General features: G+C 34.7%; 1 protein-coding gene across 1 annotated transcript in view; it reads left to right on the forward strand.

Moving 5' to 3' along the window:
- Positions 1 to 2,718: 2,718 nt before the first annotated feature.
- The window catches only part of LOC124103355 (spermatogenesis-associated protein 31D3), a gene marked incomplete at its 5' end in the record, with an annotated part of 64,861 nt that continues 44,730 nt past the window's right edge, over positions 2,719 to 22,849 (forward strand). The window contains 3 exon segments of the mRNA XM_058584190.1: positions 2,719 to 2,843; positions 3,715 to 3,778; positions 4,133 to 4,270. Coding sequence (XP_058440173.1) covers positions 2,766 to 2,843; positions 3,715 to 3,778; positions 4,133 to 4,270 — 280 coding nt within the window.

A 22,849-nucleotide genomic window follows, 5' to 3' on the forward strand; every position in this document is an offset into this window, starting at 1 on the left:
GTAAAGCAAGTGAGGGGAGGGTTAGGGCTATTGGGATGGGAAGGACAGTAGAATGAGACAGACATTATTACCCTATATACATGTGTGATTACACTACTGGAGTGACTCTGCACCATGTACAGCCAGAGGAATGAGAATTGTGCTCCATTTGTGTCAGTATGTCAAAATGCCTTGTACTGTAAAATAAAAAACAAACAAAAAACCCCCAAAAGAAACAAACATGTTAAACAATGGCTAAAGTTTACTTTGATTCTCCTACTTTATTTATAATTTCTACATCTCAAAATCTTACATTTTTTTGTATTATATCTTTCTGACACCTGTCTGCTAGTTTGCTTTTCTTCTTTTACCTATCCTGGGACAATGGCCTGTCTGTATAATCTGTAATGTTTATAATAAATAGCATTCATGGTTTCTCTCTGGTTCTCCTCTTAGACTTTAATGGAAGATCTGCTGCATGGCTCTATAATGTGTTCCTGGGAATTTTGTATAAGGTGTATCTGCTAGTATAAATCAGGGTCACCTGATCTTATTGCTTCCTAAAAATCTAGTGCAGGAAGGTCTCCTGTTCCCCGTGGCTTTTCTAAACTCAGCTTTACGTATCCAAATGTAGACTACCACTCCTTATGCATTTCCACTTTCATGTGTTACACTGATAAGAATTTTAGACCTAAAGTAGAGGAAAAAAGCACAGGCTTTAGATCAGATGGACCTAGCAACTGAAGAGATGGAACCTTTGTGTGGCAGAGGGGAGAGTGACTTGCTCCATATCTGCTCCTTGAAAACATGTTTTCTTGGTGGAGTGGGGTGGGGTGGGGTGGGCATAAAGGAATCTTTCAAAATTGTCCTGGATGGTTTTGATATATTACCTCAGATTATTTTCATTTTTGTAATGGAAATTAAATTTCTTTTGCAGTCTAGTGGATCATTGACTGTTTGTTGAGAGAGAGAGAGAGAGAGAGAGAGAGAGAGAGAGAGATTGATTGAGTGTGTGTGTGTGTGTGTGTGTGTGTGTCTATTTCAGTGGGAAGGTAAGAAATGTCTGATAAAGTGTTATAATGCTACCTGGCTTGTTTAAAGTGCTTACTATAAATTTGTTGAATGAGAGAATGAATGCTTTAGTTAGTTTTTTAAAAGAGAATTTTAGAACCAACCATTCTTAACAATTTATGATTTTAATATTTTCCCCTCAATGTTCTCTGGTTAAATATTTTGCAGAGTAGACTTTGGGCATACTGGATCCATAAAATATTCTGTTAAAAAGGGTTCCATAGATGAATGATTTTTGGAAATGATGCATACTAAACATTTTTCTTAGAAATTCAGTCAGTATGTAAATCTACTAAAGATCCCAAATAGGACATGTTGATCTAATCTGAACTCACCCCCCACAAAACTTTTTAACTTTGTTTAATTCAGCAAAAATCTCCCCAAACTTTCCTGATCATAGAAACATATCAATATGCACTTCAAGAAATGCTATAATTTAAAAGTATAGTTTGTGAACTTCTAAGAGTTAATTGTAGACAAACTTCAAATTTTTGAATTGAATTTTTTTAGTCTTTCAGATATATAAATTATGACTAAATATAATTAGATTGTCCAGATTTAAGTCAAGAATTTCTAAATCATATTTCTTTTTATTCAATAGTTTGAATATGATAGGCTCTTTATGATCTTTTAAAATACATGTTACTTCAGGAATTAAATTAGTTTATTTAAGGAAAGGAGATACACACACACACACACACACACATATATATTTCCATCTTTGATGCACTGAACTGAGAGACCCCTTTACCCATGTTATGAGATCATTCTCTATTTTCTCAGAGCCTAGTACAATAGACAGTTTGTCCCCTACTCATATTTTGAGTACCATGTGTTTATCTGAGAAATAACCTAGAACTATACAGCTTTTCTATCAAAATGACATAACCAAGTAAGGTAGGAAAGCTAATTTTATTCTCATTTTTAGAGTACTAAACTCTTTGTTGCATTTCTATTTTGTCTTTAAAATAATATCTGACCAAAGTTCCAACCATCTTTTCTTTCAATATTTATCATTAGATTCAATTGTGCTTCTACTAGTTTAGCATTGACTGGTTAATAAATCTCAATTTTTGTTATGAGTTATAAACTTTTCCACCCTTCTCCAGCCAAGTATTTTGTTTTCACATTATAGCTTTTTTGTAATTAGTTTTGCTTTGCTTTGCATTTAATATTTAGAGCTACATTTGTACCAAGTTTTGTTTTTTAAGAAAATATATTTTGTTTTGATGATGATGGTGGGAAGGGGTTGGTAACAGGAGGTAATGGTTAATGAAACCCAGAAAGTTTCAACTAGACAAGTTTTCCATTGACTTTCTAAATCTGAAAGAGCCAGAGTTGGTAGTGGGTTTGTCTAGCAAGTTCTAAGTTCTAGTTCTTATATATTCCCTATATACAAGGGTCTTATATCCACACTTCATGAACAAGACCACAATCTCTGGTTCCCATAGATATCCTTTTTAGATGCAATTGTCTCCAGTATATCTGTATTTTAGAATTAAAAATGATATGTAGAAATGTTATTTAAGCATTACATTACTAAAACAATATGACCAAAATTACTCTTTTCTAAGAGTTGACAAAGAAAATCTATATAAAAGAAAATTGACTGAACATTTATATTTGCTGTAGTAAGTGAAATTCTAACTGTGATTTTATCTTCAACAGACAAACAACAGAAATGTGAATTTGCAATAGATGGCTATGAGGTCAGAATGAATAACACTCTTAGGAAGGATGCAAAGAAAGATTGTTGCTTTGAAATCTCTGCTCCTGATAAACGGATGTATCAGGTTGGAGTTTTTGTGTTGCCTTGAAATTAAGTTGATAAGATGTTCTAGTTTCATTTATAGAGACATTAACAGTTTGTTAAAACAGCGCTCACTGACATGTTAGTAATAATAAAAAAAATACTGGTTTTTGTACATTGGACATTCATATAAGAGAAAATACATTTAAAAAAATTCAGATTACTTCAAGTGATATCTTCTTGAAAAGGAGGAAGTGAATATATAATTTATCAATTGCTTTACATGTAGCATTTTATATCTATTTTAATAGAGCTGTATGATTTCCTAAAAGAATTACATAGCAGAAAGAGTGAAATTATCAAAGGAAAAATATTAGAATGGTAATGCATATTGTATTGCTTAGGGGTGTGGGAGAAAATGAAGATAAAGACACGTATCAGGTCTGCAATTCAAGAGCTATCAGCTAGGCATCAATATGGAATGTATGTTTAATAAGTTTTAAATATCTGAGATTGCAGTTGAAAGCCAGTTAATTGTCAGATAGTGTGTTGGGAATCTGACAAGAGCATTTTTAAGAAAACTATACCCAGCAGTCTAAAGAAATTCATGGGTGTCTTCTAATTGTCAAGGGCAAATTCTGTTCATCAGTTCAGTCTTTGACATTGATGAAGAGAAGCAGCTTTTTTTCCTGCACAGCTGCCAGCTGCTGATCAGAGTTTCAAATCCATCATCCTCTGCTTCATTTGCGTAAATTTGTCAAAATTAACTGTGCATTATAAGAAGCATCCTTGCAAGAAAAGTACCACTAGACATGAAAAGAATCACTAATGGTCTTAAAGAAATGATAAGAATGCGACATACTTTTCATTTCTACGGTGGTGATTTGTGTTCTTATTGTTGGTTCTTTTATTAGTTTACAGCAGCTTCTCCCAAAGATGCTGAGGAATGGGTGCAGCAGCTGAAATTTGTATTACAAGGTAAGAGCATCAATTGAACATGTAATCCTGGTCTTAAAATACTAAAAAACTGAGTAGTTTTGGTTTTCATATACAAAAGCTTATTGACTTCAATGAGAATGATAAAGGGAACATGACTGGTTTAATATATAGACTATTTGCTTTAGATATATAAAAGCATCTTTTCCATAAGTGCCAGTTGGCAACTTTAAAATCACATATGTACAAAATGATCAACTTGAAAAATGTTTTAAATGAAGAAGAGTATGCATAAAATATTACTGTCACTTTTTAGGATTGTGTTTATTTAGGAAATTTAATTTATAAAGCCTCTTTTGCATCCCTTTAAAATTTGCTTCGTGAAACATTTTTTAGATATGGAATCTGATATTATTCCTGAGGACTATGATGAAAAAGGAGAATTATATGATGACGTTGAGCATCCTCTACCAATCAGCAACCCACCAACAAGTGGGCAGCCAGTAGACGATGAAATTTATGAGGAACTTCCAGGTATTATCTGGTGATTCATTTAAGATATTTGGGCTCTTTTTGCACATGCGTGCGTGTGTGTGTGTGTGTGTGTGTGTGTAATTTGTCATCAAGTTGACACTTGAGTAGAAAATGGTGAGCTATTAGGAACAAGGACAAAGAAAATCTTCAAAACCCTATTTTACATAAAGGGTTCTGCTTGAGGTATTTCAAGCGAGTGGATGTTCGCTTACAAAAAGTGAATGGAACATTAAAATGAAGCAGATATAGTCCTAATCTCTTAGGACTTTTGGCTCATTAGCATTGTTTATGCTACATAATTTTTTAATTAAAAAATTGACTTGCCTTACAGTTTTTTCCACCAACTCACACATCATTTTTTATTTATACATCTTGGAACTTCCATTAACCAGAAGTTCCATGCACACCCCATATGTCATCAACTTCTGTCTCCTCTTCCTCCTTGCTGTAGTGTGTCCCATTGTTTTGGAGGAATGCTGATGAGCTATAAACACAGGCCTTTTGAGGCTTGAAGTCTTCTTTACTGATATTTTTAGCATCAATATGAAATGAAAGGTTTCTTACTGTAAATTCTCAGGCCTGGTGTAGTGTTCAGATGCCTCAGTATCTGTTGTGTGACACAGAATGACCTACTGGCTAATCCACTTACAATTTTGAGAATCAACCTAAAACAGAAAAGATAGGCATCTGAAATTTAGGATTATTAGGATATAACAACATTTGGGGAATTTATTAGCATTAACCCTCTAAGTTGAAATGCCTTTTTCTGACCATTAAAAAGTCAGTAATAGAGAAGAAAAAGGAATCATAAGCAAAAGGTGAGATTTAACTAATATCTCATGTAGAGAAGCTATTTTTCTCTTGACTAGAACAATTGAATGACATGATATACACCTTTTAAATTGATTTGAAAATTACTGAAGATGTTCTGAATTAATGTACAAGTGGCATTGCAACAAAGTCAGTAAAATCCTAATAACAAGATCATGGACTTTAGAGTAAAAAAAATTAAATTCTGGGCTGTATCATTTATTGGTTCAATGATCTTATAAGTTAATTTCTTCATCTATAAAATGGGGATAATATCATTGGGAGGCGTAAGTGTAATTTAGCACAGTGCTTGAATATTTCTATATTTGGTGGAGCTTTTCATTATAGCTCTCCCTTTCTGGTCATGCTAAGGAAATGACATCTGCCATGGCATCAGTTACCTTATGTAGCAAAGAATATTCTTTGGCTGTTTATTTTTAGTCAGACCATTTCATTAATAGTTATTTTAGTCTTCAAAATATTTGAGAGAACTCATGAGATAGGTAAAACGGAAGAGTGTAGTACCTTTGAAATGATATTAATGCCATATGCATTCCATCCCTTTAAAGCCCTATGGTCACTGTATTATAATTATTGAATTAACTGTACAATTCTATGATTCTTCAACTTGACTATTGTCTCCCTACTACCTGAAGAAAAAAAAAATCCATCAAGAATAAAGATCAACTATTCATAGTTTTTTTTCCATAATAAAGACCCTAGGAAGATCTCCTGTAAGTAGCTTGAAATATAAAACTATGAAACATCTTCTCTAACAACAGCTGTTGTTTCTCATTCTTTTTTGGCCTAAGGTCACATAATTGTTGGAAATAACTGGTTACTCTAAGTAGTGTTACTTCTTGCTGTGGTACTGGGGGAAATTTAAGCTGCTCTGGGATTTCTTTGCCCCTGGCTGGGATCCCCAGTTGCTGTACAAAGTGATTGAGCTTGATAGAGTCTGCAACTGTGCCCCTGGGAAGGGAGCTCTTGGAGGCAGCTGTGGAATGTCTGGTGCTTCTTTCTTCCCCAGTGTAACCCAGAGCCACTTCAACATCTGCACAATTCAGCGAGTTTGTCAAGTCTGAGCCAGCCGCTACAGAGGGGATTTTTTGTAGGGAAGCCCCTAAAGTTATTTCACAGTTAAGAGTTTTTGTTTATTTAAGTATCTACAACTAGGAAAGTAACTTTTTTTAATTAAAAAAAAATTCTTTCTGGATAAGAATTGAAACTTACTGCTTTCATTTCTGTGAAGTTTTAATTTAATTTTGAGGCGAAGGTGATAAGAACTGTAAAAATAGAAAAGCATGGAGCCCATGGACAAACTTTTGATATTTTTCCAGTTCTGTACAAAGATCTATGTATCTGTGAAGTCTCACTGGTTCAGTTCCCAGAATTAAATACTACTACCATTCCAACACAATTTTCTGTCAATTTCATATTATTGAAAACTTATCCTCTTAGTTGAAAGAGGAGGCCTAGATGTATTGGAAGAAAAATCTAAGCAGTCGACATGCTACTTTAAATGGTAAAGCTCTTTTTCTGGGAAAGTCAAATCTTACTTTAATAAGTGTATTTTTAAAAAAATGAAGTAAACCTTCAGTGTTTAAGTCTCAAGAGTAAGAAGAAGAAAACATTGTTTAAAAAATTGTATTGCAAAATATCCCTTGAAAAATGTCTATAATTCCATGGGAGTGTAAATAGTTTCATTGTAATTGTTTTCCAGTTAGAATATTCTAACTTTATTACAGCACCTTCACTTTAATTTCTTGTTCATTAATTTTTAACTAACTTCATAAAAGAATAAAAATAAATTCTGGATTTCTTTGTGCTTAGGGAATTTATATATATATATATATATATATATATATATATATATATATATATATATATACATATATATATATGTGTGTGTGTGTGTGTGTGTCAGAAGGGTTGAGGAAATGGTATTTCTGGGGAGTGGTGAAGGTATTTGGCTTTTCTTCAAAGACCCCAATGCTTTGGCATCTTTTATGTTTTATTACTTATTAGCATAAGCCAATTGGGTTTGTATATATTGTGATATCACTATATTTTTGATTGCACAGCTAATATATTGGTGTGTGTTAAATTATTTTGTAACACAGTAATGAGTTCATTTGGCTTAGCATTTCACAATTTATTGCTCATTTTTTCATCAAAACTATAGAGAAACATTTTTGTCTGATTTTTAATTCTGAAAATGGGAAGGAATACTTGGGAAATTGTTACAGAAATCAGTCCAGCTTGTTCTTCTAGTGACTGTGTGTCACTGGATTCCCCCCCCCCCCGCCACCACCACAACACATACACTTTAATGGCAGGTAATTGTGTAGAAGCACCAACAAAAAGATTTTTCTAGATAGAGGTGGAATAGAATCATCCTGGTAACAAGAGTAGTAACCACCCATTAGCCTATTAAATCTACAGCTTTCAGGGGAATTGCACTTGAAATGTCTTCTGGCACAGTGGGCTGGAGGAGAGAGGGCAGCAGAAAGCAGGAAGACAAATTTCTATTCCATTAACCTATTTTTTTTAATTGTGAATTCATTTTTTTTATTGCAATGACAGATTGAACTATCTGAGGTAGAAAAGAATGTTTTTATCCTTTGGTTATTCAATTACACTTAAATATATTCAGTCCAGTCATATATATCTAAAATGGAATAAAAAGTAAAATGCAGCTATAGCTTTTTTTCAATGAAACTATTATATGTACATGAAAAAGAATTTTGTTTGAGTAACTTAAATTTGAAGTAATTTCCAGCAGGTGGGCACAAATGCAAATCTAATCAGAATGGTTACAAAGCCTCAAAATATATTTTAGCTTTATTTTCCTCCTGAATAATTATCATTCACATTACCAAGTAAATGTCAAGGTAATAGGGATCTGGTATCCGGTATTAACATTGTTATGATAGTAGGTTCTAACTTCACCAGTTTTTCTCATTCCTTTTTTGGATACAATGGAAATTGTCTGTTAACCTTCACAGAAACACATATATTCAACATTTTAATATTGTTAGTACAGGCAGCCTGCCAGCATTTTTTCTTAAACAATGGTACTGAATTATAAAGTTATTATGGTGATATTGTATCCAAATATATAGTATGGTAAATATTTTTTCCCAAATGTATAACTAGTTTGGAGTAAAATTTTTGGATAGTTTCAGTTCCAAACTCTGCTGAGGGTTATCTGAAGTTATTTTAAAAATAGGGAAAATATTCATAATTTAAGGGTCAATGCATGCATATACTATGTTTATATTTTTATCTTTGCTGAATGTATCTGTGTTTTTAGTGTTCTTTATGTTACCTATTTCAGAATATGATTTTGCTTGTCACATAGCTTTTCTCTACTTTGCCACTGGCATTGCAAACAAAATTCTTTTCATTACAAGAGATGATATTAATACATTCTAAAACTTAAAAAACCTGTATGCATGAAAAATACATATTTCCATTGGTAGAGAGATAAAATGACCCATTTTGCAAGCTGTAGCCCTTACCCAGGGAAGATTTGGCTCCCAGGATACATTTGACAATGTTTGGAGACATTTTTGATAGTTCCAACTAGGGTATGTTTGTGTGTGCTTGCACCTGCGTTATAAACATCTAGTGGATAGAGGCCAGGGATGCAGCTATAATAAACAAAGAATTATCTGACTGAAAATGTCAGTAGGGCTGAGGTTGTGAAACTTTTTGTTTATCACATTTTAATCCATATCTCTTCAGTTATACAGATTCATAACCCAAGCTCCAGATAAGAGTTTATTCATTTTATGGATATAATGTAGGTTTTCTTACATACATAAAACAAAGTTTACATAGAATGTTTCTAGGTTATAAAAGAGCAGCTGACCTACCTGTCATCATTTCCTTCAGGACAGTGTTGAAGTTCTGTCTATCGTAGGGAAGTGAGAAAAATCCAAGGTGGCCACAAAGGCAAACAAAAAGAAAAGTAGGGAAACATTTTCTCTAGTCTTACAAGCTACTGTCTGTGAAGGATGAAAACAACTTTCTTTCTTTGGTTTGTTTGTTTGTTTATTTATTTATTTTGACATGGTAGGTGTTTGGATACTTGGTGTATACTATTAGGATAGGGTTGATTTTTTGAGGCTGATGGGGAAAGACCCACGTATGGACAAAGGACTGGACCTTAACTAAAGGGAGTCAGGCCAGGTGTGGTGGCACTCGCCTGTAATCCCAGTGCCTAGGGAGGCTGTGGCAGGAGGATCGCGAGTTCAAAGCCAGCCTCAGCAAAAGCGAGGTACCAGGCAACTCGGTGAGACCCTATCTCTTAGTAAAATACAAAATAGGGCTAGGAATGTGGACTCAGTGGTCTAGTGACCCTGAGTTCAGTCCCCGATACCAAAAATATAAAAAATGAGGTAAAATAAAGGGAATCAGGCATCCTGGGGGAATACAAGGCTAAGAAGGTCCAGGGCTACCTGGGATTTGGCAGGTGGCTATAGAAGAACTGAAACTCTTTATGGGAACTGAAGAGACTAGCTCTTCAGTTCACTCGAGGTGGTCCTCTGCCCTTGGAGGTGGCCTGGGAGTCACAGAAGCTGCTCCATGAAGAGGGTCACACACTTGAGTGGACTTTGCAAGCCACAGAAGCTACTTGTTTATGACTCTATGTTCATGTCTTTTTTGTTATTGTCAAGTCTTGATTTTTAGATATGTACATGTCTATATTTAAAAATATATCGGTATTTAAAAACAGTTGTCTCTATATACCTGTTTTTAAATTTTAAACCAGTACATACTAGAAAAAAACTAAGTATTGCTGATGAGCATAAAAGAAAAAAATGGAAGTTGCCCTTACCCAAGTAAACATTGCTAACTGTATGATATGAATCTTTGTCTTTTTTCTTTTGCCTATTAAAAATATACAAATACATAAACACAAATAAGCAAAATGATATCTTTCCTTGTATTTACTTTCTTCTGCCCTTTTAAAATTTTTTTTTTCCTTTGGTTTTCTTCCTACTTTCTTATTACTTTGTCTTTCCTCATTCACTTATTTTCTTCACTTTCTTCACCTTTTTCTGTTTCCATCCTTATTTTCTTCCTTGCTTTAATTTCCTTTAGTTTATAAATTTTCTTGAGCACTTACTATGTGTCAGGCTTTGTATCTACTTCACCATCCTTACACAGGCCTCGAAAGGGTGTCGCTACCCCTTTCTGTCCCATGCCTTGACTTACTACCTCTAATTCTTCATGTTTATTTATATCTTATGATACATACTGTATTCATGTCTCATGAATTTACTGTTTCGCTTTTCTGGCATAGGAATCCTGTGCTCCAGCAGATAGTTTCAAAACTAGCCTGTGTCTTATAGTCATCGCACTTTCTTTCAAGCCATTATCCACTTCCCTCTTCCTCTCCGCTCCATCTTACCTCTACTTCCCCCACCCATACACCCAGAATACCTTTCACTCTGTCTATGACTAGTAGGTCATAGATCTAGAGCAGGGACTTAGCAGGGAAATGTACATCCTTTTGAATCCCAGCTCCACCTCTTACTATATGTTTCAGCCAGAAGAGTAAACACAGAAGAAGGGTGCAAGAAACAGCAGTAAACATAGAAACAGGTAAAGTGAGTCAGTAACTTCATCTATTGCTTATTTCTAAATGAGCCTGATTTTAACTCAATTCAGCCAACAATTAAAAAGTTACATAGAATAAGATGGAGGCATAGGTAATAAAAGTTTTCAAATACTGTCCTATTTAGGAGGAAGGAGAAAAGAAGAAATGAGTAGTAGCTTTTGTCCTTGTTGGGAAATGTAGAAGTAGGAATTGCATTTTAAAAATTCACAACTTAAAATTAGAACTAAAAATGCAATTTTAAGTTACCCAAAGCAATAGAAGGGATATTAAAAGTGATTACATAAGAATTTTTTTAACCCCAGAGAAGGCAGGGGATGGGAAATAAAGGAGCAAAGAGAAAATATGACAAAAATATAAGACTTACTATAAAAAGTAATTATAATACATGTAATTTGATTATATCAATCTATTAAAAGAAATTATCACATTGGGCATTTTTTTTTTAAATCTAGAAGTACTCTTCTTAGAGCAGTTAGACCTGAAATAAAAACCACATAGAAATTTTCAAAGCAAGGAAAGGGAAATAAATATTTCAGACAATCCTTTCTATAGAAAGCTACTATAGCAATCCTGTACTTTAAGACATATCAATGGTAAGATTATAAAATACGACATAGTATCTGTAAAAGAATAAGCTTTAAATCAGTAATATAAAATATAAGCTTTAAATCAATAATACAAAGACTTGAAAACAAATTTGACAAATCCTCAGTCATAGTAGGAAATTTTAACATACCACTTTTAGAGCCTGGTAGACCACGGAAGCAAAGCATTAGTAAGAATATGGAAGATTTTAACCACAAAATTAGTGACCTTGGTCTAATATATTTAAAAACATATAAAACCAGCCTTACAAATAGTGGAGAATTTCTGTTCTTTTAGTACACATTAGAATAATCATGGAAACTGACGGCACATAAATCACAAATCCTAACAAATTTCAGTGAACCTTTATCATACAGGCTATATTCTTTACAATGAAATTTCATTATGAGACAACTCTATAAAGAAAATTAAAAATACCTCAATATCCCTATGTTTGGAGACTAAAATTAAACTCCTAAATAGCTCATGAGCTAAAAGAAAAAAAAATTGCAGTGGAAATGTCAAAATGTGTAGTTCTGAAAGAGAATGAAAATAGTACAGATAAAAACTTTTGGCATTGTGCTTTAAACTGTATTTAGGGGGGTTACAGTGATGAATAAGCCAAATGGGAGAATTAATCACCCAAGAACTGGATATGAGAGAGCAATCTGGAATGCAACTGTAAGTACACTAAGAATGTGTAAAAAGAGAAAAGAAGGAAATAGAAACTTTACCAAGAGAAAAGGACCCTACCAAAAAAGGATCAGACTTGCGTTTTTAAAGAACCCAATAGATTCACTAGAAATTATTGATGGTTTGGATTACTTATCCTCTGAATTCTAAATTTTAGATACATATATTTATATTGCTTGGAGAACCAGAATATGTATTGAAACATCTGAAGCAGAAGGTTAACAAATGTCACCCACTAATCAGACAAAAATGTTGACATTTATAAAGAAAGAAGAAAAATTACACTAATGGGGCTGTATTATTAAGATTTTTTCTTGTGAACCTTATATTCTTCAATCCTAACACTGTGCCAGAAGGTCAGATATCCACACTGCAGGTTTTGTGTCAGAACAAAACTTAATATCATTTGCCACCAAGAAACCTCAACAATTAGTTCAAAGGCCCAGCTTCTCACTACCTTCATGTCAGACATTTTAACTGGAGTCTTCATTCTGTAGATATGATTTGCCTCCCAAGCAGAATAAACAAATCATAGCTGACTTTTGCTTTTAACTCCTGTATGTTTTTGGAAGACAGAATATGATAAAATTTGAGGTAGCTTCACAAAAATTTAATTGCTTTTTTAGGTCCTAGATACACAAGCGCGTGTGCGTATGTGCACACACACTCGTGCGCAAATACATACATCTCTAAAGACAGACTGCAGCAGGAGAGTATCAAGCTTCACTGTTTCTGCAGATAGGTCAGCTGGGAATATCAACTTCCTAAGAGTACTTGGCTGCTTACTTTAAAGCAAAGATTAATAAGAATGGACAAGTTCAACAAAATGTCAGTGATAAATATAAGCACTCTTCATATCTGGCCTCACAAGTACTCAGTTGAGTGGTGCAAAGCTTTCAACAAAGTGGGAAAAAATCCAATCTAACTTAATTAAGCCTAAGTGAAATTTTACCTTGATTTTGTTTCAAAGAAAACATTATTTCATAGATCTGTTCCTCTTTCTTAGAACTTCATTAGAATTCTTACAAGGAAATGACAGCTCCTTATAGCTACTTATTATCTGTTGGCCCCTTTGTTCCTTATCCAGAAGTTGAGATGGGCTAGAAAATGTTTTCTCATAGAAGAACGAGGAGATTAAGTTGCAGAGTCCGAGTGGCATTCTCAAGCTGTCTTTGAACCAGATCCTGAATCCCCTACCTGCTTGTCTGGACCTCTTTCCACTTTCGTGATCACAGTTCACAGAACTACAACCTCACTTTGCTTTCTTTAGCACACACAGTCTTGGGAGCTCTCTTTGTGCCCTGTCTCCTCTCTTTTCCTGCTCACTCAGGAATCCTTGGTAGTTTGGTTTTCTGTCCTGATCCCTAACTAAACCAGCTCCTGCAGAAGTCACCAGTACGCCCCCAATCACTAGTAGTGCGTCTCACCTTGATCTCTGGAAATTTAGCCTTTCTGGCCACCCCTTTGGTCCTCCTGTTGCCTTCCCTGTTTGTTTTCTTGGTACGTATAATATTTGTACATAAACATCTCAGCATGTTAGATTTCCTAATGCTTACTCATTCTGATTATTTCAAATTATTCATTTTCCAGTATATTCTTTATTTCTTTAATGAAACTTTTGGTTTCTATTTTGCCTTAGGTTCTTATTATTCTTCACATCAGACAGTCTTATTATTATGTATTTCATTCATCCAATGAATATTTATTGAAAGCATGCCAGAATCTGTTTTTGGTGTTGGGAGTTTAAGCATGAAAAGGCAGATGTGGTCTCTACTAAGATAATTACAGATTGTAGAAAGTGCTGTGAGGGAAGATAAGAGGATGATGGGTGAAGGAGTGACCATTTTATATTCTGCAGTCAGAGAAGAGGTGACATTTCAATGCAAAAAAAAAAAAAAAAAAGCCAAGCAAATTCTTTTCAGGCACAGAACACCAACTGCCAGGGCACCGAGGCTGGACAATGCTGGAGTGTTCAGGACACAGACAGATAGCATAGCTGCGAGGCAGAGAGAGGTTAAACTGAGATTGGGAAGGGACGCTGGAGCCAGGTAAAGCAAGACCTTGTAGGACAGAATCACAGCCCCGTGTGTATACTTGACACTTTGAAAAACCTGCACTGAATTTTTAAAGTGAGGCTCATGTGTACAATGACGTGAGATTTCCCACATACATCAAATACTGTTTATTATGATGTGCTTTAATGTGATGAAGATTTTGTATTTGGAAAGCTCTTTCTCTTTTTATACGTTCTTTCTCTGGGCAACTTTATACCTTCAAGTACCACTACATGTAGATGCATACATTAGAGCAAAGTAGAAGATCTTCACTGGGAAGCTAGCTCATCAAAAGAGCATAAGATAATATGATGATAATTTTAATGGTAAGGGTTAACCCTTATTATGTGCCGTATGTGCCAGGTACTTTCCTAAGTATTATCTCACTTAATAATTTATATACTTTATGGTATCAGTACTATTACTATTTCTGTTTTACGGGTAAGAAAACTGAGGCACAGAAAGACTCAACTTACATAGAGTCACAAACTGGGAAATGGCAGAGTTGGAATTCCAACCTAGGCATTCTGACTCTGGAGGTCAAGTTTGCTTAACCAATAGTTTATTGTCTCTCAATAGAAATTTGGTAAGAATCACCTTGTTCTTAGCCATCAAGTAAACATGCACTGGCACATATGTTAAAAAGACACTAGGAAGATGGCATACTGACCATATCTCATCTTCACATTGGGCCTCTCCTCTGAGCCCTGGCCTCATTTCAAGTAACTATATGCTATCATGTCATACTCATATTTAAGATCAGACTCACCATCTTCCTTACAAATACAGCTTTCTACTTTATTTTCTATTTCTGTTAATAGAATCAGTAGTCATTCCAGATTAAAAAAAAAAAACAATTAAAGAACCTTAAACCCATCCTGACTCCTTCCTTGGTCACCTCACTTCCCCCAATCAGATCAGTTACCAGTTAGTACTGATCCTGCTTCTAAGATATCATCCATCTCTGGCTGTCCATTCACTCAAGTTTATTGATTTCTCACCTGGATCAACAAGTGTTCCTGAGTGCTCTCCCCACTTTCTGAGGCTGTATCTATTTCTCTTTCTTCAACCAAACCTGATCCATTCTACACAATACCAAGAGATTGATCTTAGAATAAATAGCGTGTTCATATTAATCCTTTGTTCAGTAACTTTTTTGGATCCCTAATCCCTAGTGGACCAAGTTCAAACTCACTGGCCAGGCCAAATTCCAGTCTGCTGCTCAAACCCTTGATGCTCCAGACAGACTGAACTTTCACTAATCCTTGATACTGCACTGTGATTTATCTTGGTGCCTTATTCTAAATCAGTGTGCTGAGTTAAAGAATTAGTTCAAGGACATAAATCCCAATAATTATGGATAAAACAGGTTGTTGTTTTTTTTTTTCCATCCACACTGTCCATGACCATCACTACTGTTGTTTTTTTTTTTTTTTTTCTAATCTGTTACTATTTATAAGGTATAGTATAGATGCTATGATGGTGGGTAAATAGCACCTGTCCTCAAATATGCCATAATTTAATTATACAATCAGGTTTATGAAATCTAACTATTTTGAAAAAAAGCTGATTAAAATTTGTATCACTTTTGGCAATTTTAAAGTGTAATGTTCTGTGTTCACACCTCTGTGGAACCTTTATAGTCACCACATCAGCAACAATAAAGATACCCGTATAGATCTGTGTATTTATTATACCATTCTATATTATTAGTATAAATACAGCATTTACTCAAAATCTACTAAGAAATCTCATGATCATTCTATAAAAAAAATCTGAATTCCCTTGAGATTCTCTATCTTCATTAGGCATAGTATGATATTTTTATGAGTACAAGATGGCATAATACCCAACACAGTACAGTATATAGAATAAGAGAATATGGTATGATAATATCATATTCTCCAGCATCATTCTGGGCACATCCAGAACGTTATCTAAATGCTTGGAGATACCATGTATAAAAGAATTCAAAACCTTCAAAACCAGTTACTAATTTTTGAATTAAGGGGAAAATATTTTCAAGAAAAAGAATTCCGAAGTTTCTTAAGTCGTATTTTTCTGCTGCTCCAAAATGCCCAGTGGCTCTCCAGTGCCCATGGAGCACCTATTCCTAACTGTGGCATCCAGAAGTCTTCCCCACAGTGTGACAGAGTCTCACATTCTAGCCTAGTCCTGATTACTGTGTAGTACATCTTCTGTTTCAACAAGCTAATTAGTTCTTTGTTCTTCTGCAGGCATTCCATCATTTTAAAACCTCACATTTTTGGTCACACCTTCCTATCTTCATGGAATGCTCTTGTTCAGTTTCTAGCCAGATTCTTCCCACTTTCCTAGATCAAATCCCAACTCCCCAGAAAAGCCTCTTGTGCACATCCCAGCATGAAGTGACCTCTGCCTCTCTAAACTTTGGCAGCACCATTCATCTGAGAATTAACCTCTTAGGACTTTATGACCATTTTTAATATTGATATCTCCTGTTTTACAAATTTCACTTTTCATGTGATTATTTGGCAAGAAAGCAAATGGGTAGATCATTATAACTTATCTTGATTATATTTACAAGCCCCTAAAGATTCAAATCTTTTATTTCTTGGCATATCCTTTATATAAGTACCCAAGAATTCAGTACTAATACTTTGCTCCTAAGAATTCAATAACTAATACCTGAGTAGTGCAAAATTAGAAAATCCCATCAGTTAAATTAAGAGAAATCTTCTCTATGGTGATTGTTTTCTTAATAATACATCAATTATTGAAGAATCCCAAAAGAATTACTAAACATTGTATTATCGATGGTGAATTGAAGTAGAACTTCATTAAAATCTAACATTACCATTCCAGTGAGCATAGTCTCTAATAAATAAGGTTATGAAACGTAATACATTGAGTGATGAAAAGCTCTAATATCATCAACATTTTGTACCATTAAAGATAGATCATGTACTGTGAGCAACAGGACCAACTGAGCTCCTAGCTCCCCATGGAGTGCCAGTCATCTCAAGCGAGACATTTCCCAGGAAATGGCATGTTCCTTTAGCTCCCACTCATTCATTAAGGGTCATAGGTAATGTAGATCTAAAGAGCACAGGATGATAATGAAGACTTTGTAAAGCTGACATCTGCAAAGATAGATATCGCAGAACTTAATGTAACCAGTAAGCAAATGGTGAATGTTTTGTGTAAAAATAATCTCAGATATGAAAAGTTGCATAAGCAGCTTAAAGTATGGTAAAAGGAGGTTAATAGCCAATGATTGGATAAATGCTGGGAAAATACTTAAAAATGATCTCTCAAGCTACTGTGTGATTCTGTGGACACAGAGGAGCCATGGACAGGCCTAGAAAAAGAGGAAGGCTGTGGTGAAGATTCACTTTATTCACTCCTAATACCAACCATGGCATACTTTAATCTGCATTTCCCTTCTCCACATATTTTCTTTCAATTAAGTTTACTCCTTTCCACAGACTTCTGTTTGTGAGTCCTGCTCCTGATTTCACATTGTCTATTATACTCATTCACCAGATAACCTCAGCTTATTTCCCTGATCTGCCTCTTTTTCTCCTGAAATTACCCGACATCTCAGTTTTTCCTGAAAACTTAACCCAATTAAGGGGTCAAGGTGAAGGTCATCTACACCCATAAAAAAATATCCTCTATCCCCATATTGTTTAAGACTTAAGCATAGGGGCTGGAGTTGTAGCTCAGTGAGAGAGCACTTGCCTAGCACAGGTGAAGCACTGGGTTCAATTCTCAGCATCACATAAAAACAAATAAATAAAATAAAGTTTAAATTCTTTAAAAAAAGACTTAAGCATAAAAGACAGTAACCTCCAAACATGTTGATATACATGTGAGTTCTGAGCCTTATTATTACTTCAGAATTCATTTCAAAGTATTATGAAAAGATCAACTAAAATTCTAAAAAATGAACTGAAAAGAAAGACAGAAAAAGTGAAATAAGAAAAGCAAAAAAAATTATTTTTTAGTATTAGCACTTCCTGTATTCATGCAACAAATATTAATGAGGCAGTTTTGATGCCAGGCACTGTGCTGGACACTAAGGACAGATGTTAACCACTATAACTCAGAGTTTGTTAAGCAGAAATGTAACAAATAACAAGAAATAGTTATGAAAAGGTAACCAGAGAAGGTAACAAAGAGAAGCTGATAAAGAACCAGAGGTGCAAACAGTAGGTGAGATAACTGAAAGGGCCTATTTGTTTAATGCTGCTCATTCCCAGCGGGCAGTATGTGGTTCTGAACACCTGCAGAGCATTCTGAAGATTAAAGTGAAATGATTAAGGCAAAGGAGTTTATTAAACAAAGGCCCTTCAAAAAAAGGTTTGGATGGGGTAATTATTGGTATATTTGAAAGAGGCCAGATTGAACCTATTCAATTTTACAGAGAAAAAGGGGAATTTATATACATGAAAGGATTTAAGAATTATTTAAAAAGTACTTTTAAAAACAACTCTTAAATTACTTTTAAAAGCAACTTTTAAATCCCCTTAACATTTAAATAAGAATTTTTTTTGTTTCAAAACAATGAAAAAAGACTTTCCCAAAGAAGTGGTAGAAGAAACCCCATTGCTTGAGATATTAAAAACCAGATGGTCCAAAGTCCCAGAAAATATTCACATGGGTTCCATTCTTCACTGGGTGAAAGCAGAGAGACCAGCTTCATGTAATATATGGTTTGCATCTCTAGCTTAGAAATGCTATGAAAATAATGATTTGCATTTCCTTGAACTTTCCCTTAATTTTGTGTCCCTCCCCTGTGCTCTTACAGTGTTCGGTGTTCACTTCTATTAGAGCTGGCCTCACAGGAATTGCCTGTTAGCTTGGCCACTGGGCCATTCTTCTTCTAGCTTCACATGACATGAGCTTATAGGGTTTTCTCCCTGTCCCTAGGGACTACTTTACACTATGGGTTCTGGAACCTGCTCCCCTTACATCATGATTCTGCATTTATTTCCACCAGATCCTTGGGGGTTTCACAATTTTTATGTTGAATTTCTTGGCTTGGGCACACCACACTTGAAGGTTACGTAAATTTGGACCTCCAATTGTACGGAGTTGGAGTTTTCTCACAGAAACCCCAACATCACCAACATTTTCTGGAACTGAGAAAAGATAAAAAGTTTCCTGTGGCTACCCAGGAATGGCGGGGCAGAGGGGGCTCTCACTTGCAGCTGTCTGTTCTCACAGGCCCAAAGCTTTGTCTCCTGTATCCATGAAGATGTTCCAACTCCAGCCTTTCCATCCTGCAAATAGTGTGTCCCTTTGAGCAAATGGGGAAAAACAAGTTTGTTTCAACTTGGTGTTGCTAGAGGTTGAATTCTTAGCCATAAGTAATCACTACAAAGACACTACAATAGGTACTTAATTATAGGTACTTGATTTATAAATTTAATTCAAGTTAAATAAACAAAATTCTGAATATGTACCGTGGGCAAGGCTCCATGCGAGGTGCCTAATATCCTCTCTCCTGAGAACTGATGAGCTTTAACATTTAATATTAATTACTTCTTGACAAGAAGACATTTTTGTTGAATTTATGAAGGAAGAGATCTTAAGTGGCTATTTAATTTACAAAGTAAATGATCCTATATAGCTGCTTAATGCCACTTAGGGTAAAAATGACATTTGTATATAAAAAGCATTATAGAAGTTATATCAAGGTAGAGATCCATCCAGATCCAACTATGGACTTTGATTTTTTTCAGCTAAGAATAACACATATTTGCAATCTAAGTCATGTTAAATCAGGTTAATGTGGTGACTTTAGAATAGGTTTTAAAAATGGAGTTGGCATTCCAATCAACTCCAGTCCTTCTAATTTAAATAACTAGTTTTATGCCCTATGCCAATCAATCATTTTCTCCCCCAGAAAGTCAAACCAGTTTTTTACACTATTCATTTGTAAAACTTACATGACATAAACATTATGTGACAGAAGTTGTTTGTTATTAAGAGAGAGAATATCATCTCAAAGAAGCTTGTCATCTGGAAATAGGAAAAATCACACAAAGTAGTTTTATTTGTATCATGGCTTCTTCACTGTTGGCTACATTTGTGACAGCAGATTTCATATTAAATATTAACAATATTTTGTTTATGCTTGAATTTGCTACAGTAGGATGCAGACTTTATTCAGAATTTTCCTGGTTAGAAAGAAGACTGTTCAGTTAAATGATATACTTGTGGGATGGTGACAAAGAATTATAGACATTATGTATCTAAGAAAAGTAGATTGACACTTTGGTGTCAATTTTTTTTTTTTTTTTTTTTTTTTCAGTACAGGGGATTGAGCCCAAGGCCTTGAACATGCTATTCATCCACTCAGGCACTGAGCTGCGTCCCCAGCCCTTCTCACTTTATTTTAAGACTGGGTCTTGCAAAATTATCCAAGCTGGACTCAAATTTACAATCCCCTGCCTCAGCCTCTCAAGTAGCTGGGATTACAGGCATGCACCACCACACCTGGCTTGACGTCAAAAATTTTGAAGTTTCACTTTCCCCTTGAAACTTATAAAATTCCTGTTTCGGGAGGTTAAAAAAAAAGGCAAAATATTCACAATTTCATTTGATTCAAACTAATAGAAACACTAGTTATCAGCAGGCACAGGCTTTAGGAAGTCATGGATATTAATATAAATAGTATGATTATAATGAATGAGCTGTGGAGACAGTTAATCTATTTGCTGGAAAGAGTTATTATTGGACTTTTATATAAGTCATAAAGTCCGGCTTATATTTCTCATTTTAAAGAACTGATACAATAAGAAAAATTGACATTTTTTTTTGAATTTCTTGTGGTGTTGAAACAAGTCTTATTTGTAAATTTTGATGTAATTTTGATGAGATCTTTTTTAAAGAACTTTTGCATTCTGTTGAGTCTTTTGGTTTGTGAAATGTGAATGAGGGTGTCTATGATTTGTTTTGTTTGGATTTTTCTGTTCAATACGTGAAAATACCCATGAGACAGGCTCCTGCTGAATATTTGGTCCCCATGTCATCAGTGCTGTAAGTGCACGTTGTCAGTTGTTTAAACATTGTTGAATCCACTGTGGGTTGGCAAGAAGCATCTGGGAGCCAGACCTTTCCTGTGTACACATGCCAAGTGGTGGATTGTATTTCCTCGCTACAGTGAACTATATCGAGATAATTTTTCTTCTTGAGTTTTTTAATCCAGAAATTATTTTCCAAAGCTAAGTAAAGGAACGTATGATAAAATCATTTATAAGAAAGCTACCTGAATTCTGTAACCACTGGTTGATTACCACTTTTCTTTAGCATACATGTAAACAAATCATGCAGTTGGACCACATGCAGATAGTTAACTTTATGATCCTAAGTAGACTGTTTGGGAAAGTTCATATTGTTCTTTCATATATTCTCTTTAAATCAATGGTTTACTCTAAGCAAGGACAATAAACGTTGAATGACCATTTAAATACTGTAGTTGGGCATGGCATTAAATTTACATGTTTGATTGCATGTAATTAGATGGAACTAAAACCCTAAATTACATTTTACATAATGTACATAATTATAGCATAACATTTATTCTAACTAAAAGTGCCAGAAAAAGTTTATTAAATGTTATATTAAACTTAGAAAATATAAGCAGTAGTGATTTGGGGATGAGAAAACAAGAATGCTGTATCAAACTTGAAAATAGACAATAGGTTAGTTTTAGAGCACTGATTGCCTGACCCCAGGCCCCTAAACTGGTGCTTCATTTGCTACCCTGGGACACTGTGAACAGAGACCTTGAAAAAGTCACATCTGGTTTGCCCACAGTGTACAATGAGAACACCTTCGCTCTTTTACATAAGAGCAGATGCTTTGTTTATGTTGGCTTTATTTCTGGAATCCAAGTAAGGGAAACTTTCCAATGAGAGTTCAGCCTATCCCTTTAGGAGGACAAAACTGATCAAGTGTGTTGTTTTTTAAGCTCAAATTTTTATTCTTAATGTACCTTAAAGAGCATCAAATACTATTTTGTGGAAATGAACACCAGGACTTCATCAGAAGAGTTCCGTATGCCTAACCTCCCCTTACTCCCCCAGAAGCTTCTTCCTTGCTTCTTTTGGCAGCCCCTTTCTACAGGAAATATCCTGGTACTAGAAGATCTTTCCTTTTCCAGGCATTATAACATTTTATCATAAAATTTTCAGTGTGAAAAAAAAATACTGCTTACTTTAAAATTGAAAACACCTCAAAATCATAATTCTGAAAGTCTCTGCACAGCCCTCCATAGATTTTTAGAAATTTGTATTTTTATTTAGTGTTATGTAAAGTGCTTTAATTTGCTGCATTTTTCATGTCTTACCACAGTCAAATCTGGTGATAGTCTATAGCTATCTTATTCAGGATTAATCAATCTTTTGAGGCTCCTAGCAAGGATAGAAGCTGCTCTTGGCTCTGCTTGCTTCAGGGCTTGGCCTTACAGTTTTTTCATCATATTCAGTCTCTGGGAGGTAGACTGTGGGAGATGATTTTTCCATTTGCAAGCTGCTTCCCAACAGAAAGAAAAATGGAAGGGGCAAATGCCAAGCTTTTCAGTTTCTGTGGCCATTACAAACATGACTTGTCTCCTGTTCTTAGTAGTGTACACTGTTTTTCAATGGGGCTTTTTTTTTTTTTTTCTGGATTGTCAGTGTTAGCCAAGTTATTTTGTCAATGAAGACTCTTGAAAATAAGAATATATGTCAATATAACACCATGAGATTAACTTTCTCATCAGTTGCATGTTATAGAAGTAGGTTAAAGTGCTGTTTAATTAATTAACACACA

This window comes from Marmota monax, unplaced genomic scaffold (genome assembly GCF_021218885.2).
Source record: "Marmota monax isolate L192 unplaced genomic scaffold, Marmota_monax_Labrador192_F-V1.1 WCK01_AAM20220418_F8-fsc00741, whole genome shotgun sequence".
Taxonomy (NCBI): domain Eukaryota; kingdom Metazoa; phylum Chordata; class Mammalia; order Rodentia; family Sciuridae; genus Marmota; species Marmota monax.